This window comes from Euphorbia lathyris, chromosome 9 (assembly GCF_963576675.1).
Source record: "Euphorbia lathyris chromosome 9, ddEupLath1.1, whole genome shotgun sequence".
Classification (NCBI taxonomy): domain Eukaryota; kingdom Viridiplantae; phylum Streptophyta; class Magnoliopsida; order Malpighiales; family Euphorbiaceae; genus Euphorbia; species Euphorbia lathyris.
The window spans coordinates 44,688,164-44,699,419 of record NC_088918.1 but is presented as its reverse complement, the minus strand read 5'-3'; the positions used below and the strand labels follow the sequence as shown (position 1 = coordinate 44,699,419).

Genomic DNA, 11,256 nt, shown 5'->3' with positions numbered 1-11,256 from the left:
GCAAAGTTAGTTTGCCTCTGATTCCATTGGAACTAGATTCTATCTCACAAGGGCCCAACAATCACTATAAATAGTAGCTTTTACAATGTAATTGATATCATTAGTTAGATTAGTTCTTAGATTAGCATAGTCATAACTTAGTTTTACTTTGCATTTTTACGTACGTTAACTTATATTTCGTGTTTCCTTACTTTAGTTTACTATTTTTGTTCCTTTATTAGTTTAGTTAAGCAAGCTTTGACATTAGTTTGTTAATTCATGTTTTGTTTTCAAGTCAAGTTTATCTAATTCAAGGTTTCTCTTCATCTCCACTCTCTTTCATCCTAACTTTCAATTGGTAATCTGAACTTGTTAAGCATGAGTTCATCGTTAGTCTCTGACATCCTTTATTCTAACCCCTCATCCTTCATCGCATGATGAAGCTCCTTTTGTACACCTCTTCTTTCAAGGACCTTGTCTCATCCACCTTTGGTCCAAGCTTTGTCCTTTGACTCCTTCGATCTGGAGATCTAGAGACCTTCTGTCCTTTTTCGTTTGCTTCATAGCGATGAATCAATGATTCCGTGGAATCATGACGAATGCCTCTATGTCGTTTTGGAGATCTAGAACTTTCAGTCTTTGGAATCTACTTAAAAGGTGAATGTGAATGATAACGCCTTCGGTATACAGGACTGACATGCCTTACCTTCAATCTTCCATGGATCACTTCATGATGAAATTCCTATGAGAGTCCTCTATTCTTTGGACAAGTCCGGATGTCATGGTGTCTTGTAGAACAAGTTATTGATCCATGTCTATCCCCATACCTACTAGCCTCTCTTGCCTCCTTCGGTTTAACTCGCATGACTTCCATTTGAGTTGCGTGCTCTACTCTGGGAATGTTCATGGACTCCTGGACGGATCTAATGTTGTAAATCAGCTGTTTTGTAAGACCATCCATAAACCGACATTGCTCATAGTTTAAGGATCCCAAACAAACATCAATCATCTGATCTAGAGCCGGAGAAATGTGCAACGGTTCCAATGGATTATTGGTAGAATCAACCAGGCCACGATTAGATGGAGCCGAAGTGCTTGGAATGTCCGCAGTTTTCTGGAGAACTGGTTGAACCACAAAGTTGTGTAGTTGAGTCATTTGCACGAAAATCCTCCACGCTCACCACACCAATTGATGTCTTCAAATATGAACAACACTTTTCGATCTGTCTTCCGATGACATGAATCAACAGCAAACAGTCAGGGAGGGGCCGAAATTCGGCGTCCCCTTTCTGATGCTTAAGTCCAATAAGATACTTAGGAGTGTAAGTATTAACTTAAAAGCAGTTAACGAGAGAAATGTGAATAGTGAATGTACTTAGAGCTCTGTTTCTAAAACTATTTATAAATGATTACATACCCAAAGTGTAATGTACTTTACACGTGTCAGCTCCTGATTAGGTTCAGTCAAGCGCCTTTCCACGTGTAGACTTCTGGTTGGCTTCAAACTCCTTTCCCTTTATGTCATTCTGTAATATATGGCGTGATATAGGGAATAGAGGCGTACCTTTGAGGTCCGAAGCACCCATTGGTCCACGTGTTAAGTCAGGTATATTCCTGTTGAAGCTTGTGGTTAGTTGTACAACCCAACTCCTTTAGCTTACTTTAATATGGGCTTTTGGTTTAGGCCATATGATTGATTCGGCCGGACCTTTGCCTAGGTCTAGTCATTTTATCCCATATCAACAGGTCTAATTTATGGTATTGGAATTCGTCATTTTAAATATTTTCAATAATATTGCGAATATATGGAGTAAACAGTATACTTTTTTCCTTAATCATTGGTTTTGTCCCAGTAGATTTTACTTGATAAATTTTTGGCTTAAAGCACTTTTTGACCCCTGACCTATCCAAAATTTGTGCATTTGGCCCCTGATCTATTATTTGGTCATATTTGGCCCCTAACCTATCAAATTAGATAAAATCCAACCCATATTGAATGAAAAATTAACTGTGTTGAAACGGCAATAACAAATACAAAAATGACACATGATACATAAATAAAATTAATTTTTACTCTATCGGAACACTAGAAAAGTTTTTAGGATTTTTTTTACTATGTAAAATAGTTACTATTGTCATCTCTAGTTGAAAATTAATTTTATTTATGTGTCATGTGTCGTTTTTGTATTGGTGATTGTTGTTAATTTTCTAACAAAGTTAATTTTCCATTCAATATAGGTTGAATTTTATCTAATTTGATAGGTCAGGGGCCAAATGTGATCAAATAATAGATCAGGGGCCGAATGCACAAATTTTGGATAGGTCAAAGGCCAAAAGATGCTTTAAGCCTAAATTTTTTAATGAAGTAGTGTCTTATTCGCATGGATGGACATCCAATGAGAAATATTATGAATAATTTACAGATGTTCACCGCATTAAATGGATGTCCACTAAAACAATTCATTTTGTAAATCTATTAGTGTAAATAAATCTTATATAGAAAGATGAAGGTTTTTATGTTATTAATTTTCTCAATTGTTAATTTTAGAAGAGGTAGCATGTAAGTAATGTATTATTGGATGAGTTGAAAAAAGGGAAAGGAAAATTCACGTGATTAAGTAAAAGGACATATGAGTACAACACTCTAGGTAGCTTCTCAACCTCATATCTTTGTCTCATATCTTAATATTACTTTCTGGTTCTGTTCATCCTATAAAGTTTGTCTCTTTAATTATGCTTCATGAATGAGAATGAGAATGGAAATGAAAGAAATAAAATATTTGATTTTTCTCCTCCTTTACATGCATGCTAAATCAAACAAGCATGTAATGTGAGAAAGATAATAAAAAAGAAAGAAAGAAGGAAAGTATTTAAATAAAGATTTGCATAGTTGTTCTAGGCAGTGGCGAAGCGATGGTGATGGGGATAGTGATGAATGGTTGTGGGTTGAAAGGGGCGCCAAGCCGATGCTGTTAGCAAACATAGATCCTTCCAACCAAGCTTAAGAGTTCCATTATCTTCTACTAAAGTATAACCATCTGAGGGGAACATGCCGAGAAGCAAAGTAGCCTGAGTAGCAGCATTTCCAGCAAGTGAAACGCCCTTAAAACCAGATTGTCTTAGCTTCTCCCTCCAGTTATGGAACTTCACTTCACCACTCCTCGAAGGGCCCCCGACTGCCAGTACGTTCCTAATCTCTCTTGAAAGCAGCTGCTGCTCCACCACATGCCTTTCCTCACTCTCCTCCCCATAACTCGCCCCAAGTGAGTCGAATAGCGCTGAGTAATAGTGAATCGCCTCCACAAACCTTCCTAAGAACGACCCAGCATGGCTCAGGTCCTGCTCCACCACTGTTACCACTTTTGGTGCCAACCTGCTTTACATCCATTAATTAAACCCATAACATAAAATATATCTAAAAAGACAATATAACATCATTACATCAATGAAAAATACTATCAAGTTAAGAATAAAAAGGAGATTTTCATGGGATCTTGTGTTGTGTTATTACCTCTGCAATAGCCAGAGGGTGTTGGTATCGGAGCCTGTGACGTCGTAGAGGGAGTGCTGTAACCAATGAACGGCGACAGCCTCCCTCTTGCTGATATTTAACTTTTCCGGATCCAAGTTTCCAACTTTATCGGCCACCGGAAAGAACTCAAAAGGTAGGCCCAGTTTCTGGGCAAAATCTGACAGACGTTTGCCAGTAGCTTCCAGAGCTTCAATGGAGGTTCCAAGCCCCGTCAACCGCACATAAGGGGGTCCACCGTGCCTAGATGCCAGGATATGAAATAGGCCCGGCCACTGTAACCCTTGCATGATATCCAGATCTACTATGTGCACCCTGTCTTCACTCTCGAACGCTTCTTGTATCGCCTGATTTGCCGTGAAATGGGAGAACTTGACAAAAGGGCTTATTCCATTGAATACCTGAAACGCAGAAGCCATTTTTTGGGTATGATTCAGAGGCATTGATGGCAAGGTTGCGTATATTCCTAAGCATGAATTAACTAGCCTAGCTGACATTGCTTCCGAGAAATACGCAGCCACCCTCTGCGCTGATGTCCCGTAAGGCGTTGAGAGCTCTGAAATCTCTAGCAGCATCTTGTTGGCCTCTTGGAAATTATCCGCCGAGACTGCCTCTGCGCATTGGAGAAGTAAGGTTAAGAGGTGCAAGCCTTGTTCGTCTCTCTTCTGCTGCCTCAATTCTTCTTTTTTCTCTCTCGGAGTAGAAGCTACTTGTTCTGTTTCCACCGATGACGATTTTTCCTGTTCAGGTTGCCCTTGGTTCAATGCTAGAGGCGGTGGTGGTGGTGGTGGTGTAATAGAAGTAGAGGAGGGGCTTCCTTGTTGCTGCTGTAGATTGTTACCTTGGCAAATGAGTGCCGGCGTCGATACCCAGTCGGAGGAATATGGATTAACGACACAAGGAGCTACTGCGGTAGAATCCGGTAATGATGGGAAAGTAGCAACGTTTAGAGTTAATCCAGAAGAGCTGGGGGCTTGATTATTAATATTAATATTATTATTATTGGCATAGTCCCTCAAGGGCAGCGGTTCCTTCCTGCTATTAGGTAGAGGGTCGGCTAGAGATCGGAGCCTGTACTCCAAAAGAGAAGCAAGAGCAGGATTACAAGGGAAAATAATCTCCCTGACATTTTGGATAAGCTGAGGAATAGAGACGTTAGTAGAGGTGTGGATCAGGTCCTTAATAATAGCATCAATCCAGGCGGTGGCGGAGGGGTCTTCCATAGTGGGAAGGTTGCGATTTCTTTGAGCCTGAGAGGGAAATAAGGGAAGACCAGAAAAGCCACAGACGGCTGGGAGTTGGGGCTGTGGATGAAGTGATGCAAGGTTGTCATTGGATGGTCCTATACCACACAAAGACATAGACGCAGACCCGGGTGACGTCATGTTTGTGGAAGAAGGTAACATTGTTGTTGTGATAGTGGAGTAGTTGAGCAAAGGGTATGGATTCGGATTCGGATTCGGATCCGGGTTAGGGTTAATAGTCAAAGAAGAAGAAGAAGAAGCAGTATCATCAGGTAAAGAAGTGATTCTACGAAAAGTCCTCTGGTTTGCAGGAGGTGGTTGCACCTCCATCATTTCACATGCCATCCTTTTCCTGACCATGTTTGCTTTTCTTCTCATTCAAATCTGAACAAAACAGAAGAAATGGTTTGATAGTTGATCTTCTTCATACATACTAGTTTAAAAAAAGAAAAGAAAAAAGAAAGGTTCATAGCTGTAGCTGCAACTGCTACCACTGATATATTGAAAAAGAGGAGGAGAGCATATCCAAAGCAGAAAACGGTGTGAAGATTGAGACAGAACACACACGACCTCCAATGACAGGAGGAACTACAATCGAAGAAGAGACTTATATTTACGCTGATGGCTGTTAGCTAAGCGTCGTTTATCAAGAGAAGAGAAGAGAAGAGAAACCATGTACATGTATACATGTGCTTCTTAATAATAATAAAGGCTTCATTTTTTAAATACTAAGAAAGGCTCGCCATGAGCCTCCTATCTATCTATCCTGAGAAGAGAAGAGAAGAGACATTCGTCGTTGCTCGTTTGACTTGTTCATTCATCCTCTCGACCTTCCCGTCTCTTCTCTTTTATTGTGTCCTTTCTTCCTTCTCTATTTTCATTAATTACCCTTCTCTAACTTTCACCTCCTATCCTATCCACGCTTATTAATTACCTCCTCCTCTTTCCCCCTTTCTTGTTTTTAAGAGAAGATGTAAAAAAAACCACATACCTCTAGTATTTACTGTTACTGTTAGGAATAATTTTATCACTAACATCATAATTTTATCTCTATTATTAGCAGTAAAAATCTTTTTTTTTCTAATATTTTATCCCTAATATTGTCATGTTGAATCAATTTTAAAAATAATTCATCAAAGTGTATTTTTGGTCATTAATCCTGTCATCTATATTTCACATGTGAGTCATTTTATCACTCAATATTGACATATCATAAACATATGATTAGACGTAGAAAAAAAATTAAAAATATACTATCTATTTTACAAGTTCGACAAAAAAATTCAAAATATTTTACCGAATTAATAACCTCTAATTCTATTATTAAACCACATAAAATATGATTTTTTTTAACTAACTGATATGCAATTGGTGCATAATAAGGAACAAAAATATTTGTGTTTTACAATAATATCTGATATTGATCCAACTTGTCAATGTTACGGATAAAATTACATCATTTCAAATTGCTCATGAGCATAAATATTGAAGGTATTTTTGCACCTTATCCTTTTTTAAATATACCACTTCAATTTTTTAAGTAAAGAAATGTATTATTCATGGGAACAAAACAATTACAAGCTAAAGGATAGAAACAAAACAATTACAAGTTAAAGAATAGATGAATTTAGTTAATTGAATTTATTGGATACAAGTTGCTTTTATACGCAAATGGATAACAATCAACTAGCCATAATAGTTAACTGACTACAACTAACTAATGACTACAACTAACTAATGTTGGTTAACTATTTGTATTGTGAAGTCGATGATACCAAATTTTGACAGAAAAGTTGCAAGCATTGTACCACTCATAGCATTAGTGAAAAAATATGCAAGTTGCTCTATTGTTGAAACATATGGTGTTGTTATTGAATGGTCGATGGGGTTTGTTAATAGAAACATATGGTGTTGTTAAGAACCATTCGTGGTCTATGGGGTTTGTTGCAATTGCTGTTGCAGAGCTATTATCACATAATAAAAGGATTGGCAAAGTAAAATGTACTTTAAATTCTCTAAGTATAAAGCACACCCATTTTACTTCTCGAGTTATAGTGGCTATGCTCCTGTATTCGGCCTCAGTTGATGATGTATTGACTATTGTTTGTTTCTTACTTTTCTATGAAATCATAAATTTACCAATAAAGACATAGTAGCTGGTAGTTGATCTTTTAGATCATTTGCACACAGCCCTATCCGCATCACAATAACTGGTGATATGCAATAAATCTTGTATTGGATAAAAAAACACCTCGACTAATAGTTCCCGTCAAGTACCTCATTACATGTAAAGTTGCATCCGTATGAGGTTGACATGGTTCAGACACATATTGACTGAGTTGTGTAGAGAAACAAATAGCTCGTCTGGTGAATCCAAGATATAAGAGTCTTCGTATCGATCTTCTGTATTGGTCAGGAAACTCAACAAGTTTTGTTGTCTCGTGATTTTGATATCCGGATGGAAGTGGTGAATAGGTTGCTTCTGCATTCTGCAAATTTGCATCAATAAGCAAATATTTAATATATTTGGTTTGTGCTGTGATCACCCTTGAATAAGACCTGACCACTTCTATACCTAAGAAATATTTCACATATCCCAAATCCTTATTGGTAAACTGATCATGCAAGAATTGCTTGACTACAATGATTTCTGCCTCTGAAGTTCCTGTAATGAGCAGGTCATCTACATACAAAACTATCATAGTCAAAACATTATATGTGTCCTTGACATATAAATAGTGATCATGTTTAGATTTGTAAAGTCCAAAATGCATCAATTTACTTGACAACTCCTTGTTCCACATCCTACCAACCTGTTTGAGCCCACAAAGGGACTGCACCAATTTACACACCTGGTCTTTCTCTACTTTGAAATACCCTTCAGGAGGCAATATATATAGATCTTCCTCTATAAATCCATGAAGATATGTGTTATTTATGTCAATTTGATATACTTTCCATCCTTTAGCAGATGCAATGGCAAGGAAAGTCCTGATTGTGACAATTTTTGCAATTGGTGATTAAGAATCAGTATAATCTAAACAATAGATTTGATTATAACCCTTAGCCACAAGTTTGGCTTTGAATCGATCTATAGAACCATCTGGCTTTCTTTTGATATTGTATACCCATCTTGAAGCAATGCCTTTCTTACCCTCTGGCAATGTTGTCAACACCCAGGTCTTATTATCTTCTAAAGCCTTGAGTTCCAAATTCATAGCTTCAACCCATCTGCTATCCTTTACTGCTTCTTATAGGACTTAGGTTCTTGTTCAATTGCCAACTAAACTAAAAAAAAGGCTTGATAGGATTGACTAAATACAGGTGAATTATATAAACATGTATTAGGTTTAACTTGCATTTTAGCTACAAAGTATGTCATCCATCCTAGAAGTTTCACTGTTCTACCTTGCCTTGTTTGCACAGACACTGTTGTAGGAACAATTTGCGGTATATGTAGATGAAGAATTGGAATTTTCTTTAGAAGTTGAGACGAGTCTATATGTAGAGTTAAGCTTGTAGGAAGAGGTATGTCTGAATAAGATATCTGAACATCGGGGAATTCATGATCATTATAATTATTTGAAATAGAAGTTGTTTATGTATAAGACTCCTCTTCATCATAATTTGAAAATTGACGATTTGATAAAATTGTCTGGAAAGAATTTAATGCATCTACAATTTTATCTTTAGATGCATCAAACATAATTGTTAGTTTTACAATGAAAAGTTGTTTCATGAAAAATAACATCATGTGTGACACATATTTCATTTGTATCACAATTATAGACTACATAGCCTTTTTTACCAGTTCTATATCCCACAAACAGACCCTGTAAGCTCTAACAGCAAACTTGTCCTTCACTGGTTGAACATTTGTTATCTAACACAGACAACTAAAGGCCCTAAACTTGTTATAATCTAATTTTCTATGGTGCAGTCTTTCAAAAGGTGTTTCCAAGTTTAGAGCTTCAATAGGATAAACATTGATAATCTGTGTAGCAGTTTAAATGGCTTCTTCCCAGAATTTGTCTATCAAGCCAGACTAAAATAATAATGGTCTGACTACTTCCAACAAGTGCTTGTGTTAAATTTTGACAATCATATTGTTGGGGTTTATGTCCTATAGACAATTGTTTTAGGATATAAATATTAATGAATAAATTGTTTATTTAATCATTTGTTTAATCAGATATATAACATTAAACTGTAACTATATATAAAGGCACAAATCTTTCATAAAGAAAGTAACCCTAAGTTTATTTAAGTAGTTATAAAGTGTTCATACAAGCATGAAGTGAGATTGTACTTTAAAATAGACCAATAGACTTAAAGTAAACCCAAGTCAAGTAATATGTTATAGGGGTTGGCATATTACTGTTGAGACTTGCATGTAATAGTGTTTTCTGTCGAGACAGAAAGCTGATCTCACAAGCTTTAGATATTCAGATATCTAGACAGTTACATGGATCCAGTGAAGGAGTTCGTTAGGATTGGGACCCGACTTGAGATAACAGAATGGATTGATTTATCTAATGTGTCAACTATTCATCTCATTGGTATTAGTAGGTATAACTAATCCTCGGACTCAAACATTCGTTAATTAGTGATTATGGATTATGGAGTCTGATACTTTGATTCTGTACGAGCACGATCCAACAGGTGAGAGCCTGGGGTGTGTGAGTGCAGGGTTGGGTATCACACGAAGTAATTGCAGAATAGTTAATGTCAGATTGAGCATTCGTCACTCCCGATAAGTGGGAGATATATCCAAATGGCCGCTTGTGGTGAATTGACTAAAATCCTTGCAAGGTGATAGAGTTAAAAGTAGAAATGAACATTTCACTTAACTTATCTTTTCAGAGTGAATTCAACCTGTACAAGTAAAACCGGACTCTTCGTTATATGTAACCTTGACACGTTCCATGGTTATAAGGAATTGACCGACAGGATATAGTTGATGAAGGATCGTATTATATTGTACCTAATACAGAAAGGTTAACGTCAGTTATCAACCTGACTTCTTAATTGCTCTGGGGGAATATCATAGGTTCTGCTAGTAACAGCTCGCGACGGTATTCCGTTATATATATATATATATTGGAATTAATCGTGATGAATAATTTCAAAGGATATATACGGCTAGCGGCAATAAGGAACCTAATGGGTCGCATATGGGACTTGGAATCGGAGGACGAAAATGTAATTAGTGAGACACTATATATATGGGCCGAAATTTGTAGATTAATTAGCGATAAATTAATTTGATTAATAATTATAATTTGATTATGGTTATGAATTAAATTAAAGGATTATCTGATAATATTAATTAGAAGTTTTTATGTGATTGAAACTCTAATTAATTATCCCTAACATTAATTAATTATTAATTTGACTAATAATAATTATCTAGATATAATTAGTTATTATTTAGATAATAGTAAAGTGTTTATTTAATTATCTAATTAGGAATCCTATTCCGAATAAGATTCTAATTATTTAATTACCTAACACAACAGGGATTAAGGTTTTGAGAAGTCTATAAATAGACTCTCTAACCCCATAATTCGGCCAAGAAAAAATAGAAGGGCTAGAGGAATCGTTCCGCAACCGTCTCGGCTAATTACAATCTTTCTTACTCTCTCTTTGATCTCGTATCGATTTCTGTTAGAGGCAATCATTGCGATTGCTATTATTAAGGTTGATTACTGATTAGTTATCTTTTTCTGTGTTGTTTTCTTTTGTTGTTCGTGATACACGGATTAAGAGTTGTGGGCACTTCGTTTGCAACCGTAGATAGTTCTTCACCGAAGGTATTACTTTCTATCCCTCTTTATATGAAATAACAATTAACAGATCTTGGAAAAGGGAAATAGATAAAATAGATAAAATTTTATTATTCCGCTGCGGATAGGCTTGTCTATTTTCCTACACATATTTGGTTAGGGAGGGTAAGCACATGACTTTTGATGCTGGATACCTCTACTATGGAAAATTGCTTGACAATCTTTCCCTGTAAATTCCTTCCTAATGTCACTCTTGATAAGTTTGATCTCTACATTAAATTGATTCTCTATTAACAATAAGAACTTGAGCAAAATCTGACTAACATCAAATTTGGATTTCATCAATATAGTCCACAAAGCGCTATTGTAATCATCTACTATGGTAAGTATATATTTTGCACCATATGTTGATGCATAATAGTAAGGCCCCCAAATATCAATATGAAGTAAATCAAAGCTTTTAGTAGAATAAGTTGTGCTAACAAGAAATACCAAACAATGTTGTTTAGCCAAGTAACAAATATCACATGGTACATTGTGTTATTTACATTTCAAAACAGAAACATGCCTTAACTTTTTCTATGATACATGGCCAAGTCTGTAATGGCAAAGCAAATTACCATCAACTAGATTATTACTAGTAACTACATTCATAACAGTTTGTTTCTTGGATTAATTTCAAATAGATGTCCTTTGGTTTCACAAATTTGTAGATGGG

The 11,256-nt window shown here is 36.2% G+C and overlaps 1 protein-coding gene across 1 annotated transcript; it reads right to left on the bottom strand.

Annotated features, from left to right (window-relative positions):
* Positions 1-2,687: 2,687 nt before the first annotated feature.
* Positions 2,688-5,575, bottom strand: LOC136206684 (protein SCARECROW). Its single transcript, XM_065997828.1, has 2 exons — positions 3,491-5,575; positions 2,688-3,352 (listed from the first exon to the last, which is right to left on the bottom strand). Exons 1-2 carry the CDS (start codon positions 5,128-5,130, stop codon positions 2,875-2,877), a joined length of 2,118 nt encoding a protein of 705 aa, XP_065853900.1. The 5' UTR covers positions 5,131-5,575; the 3' UTR covers positions 2,688-2,874.
* Between the last annotated feature and the right edge of the window lie 5,681 nt (positions 5,576-11,256).

What these genes read in the sequence shown, in the direction of transcription:
- LOC136206684 (XM_065997828.1), bottom strand. Translation starts at nt 5,130, where the DNA reads ATGAGAAGAAAAGCAAACATGGTCAGGAAAAGGATGGCATGTGAAATG. An exon ending in ACCCTCTGGCTATTGCAGAG is followed by an intron (nt 3,353 to 3,490) that starts GTAATAACACAA and finishes GATGTAAAGCAG; the next exon opens with GTTGGCACCAAAAGTGGTAA.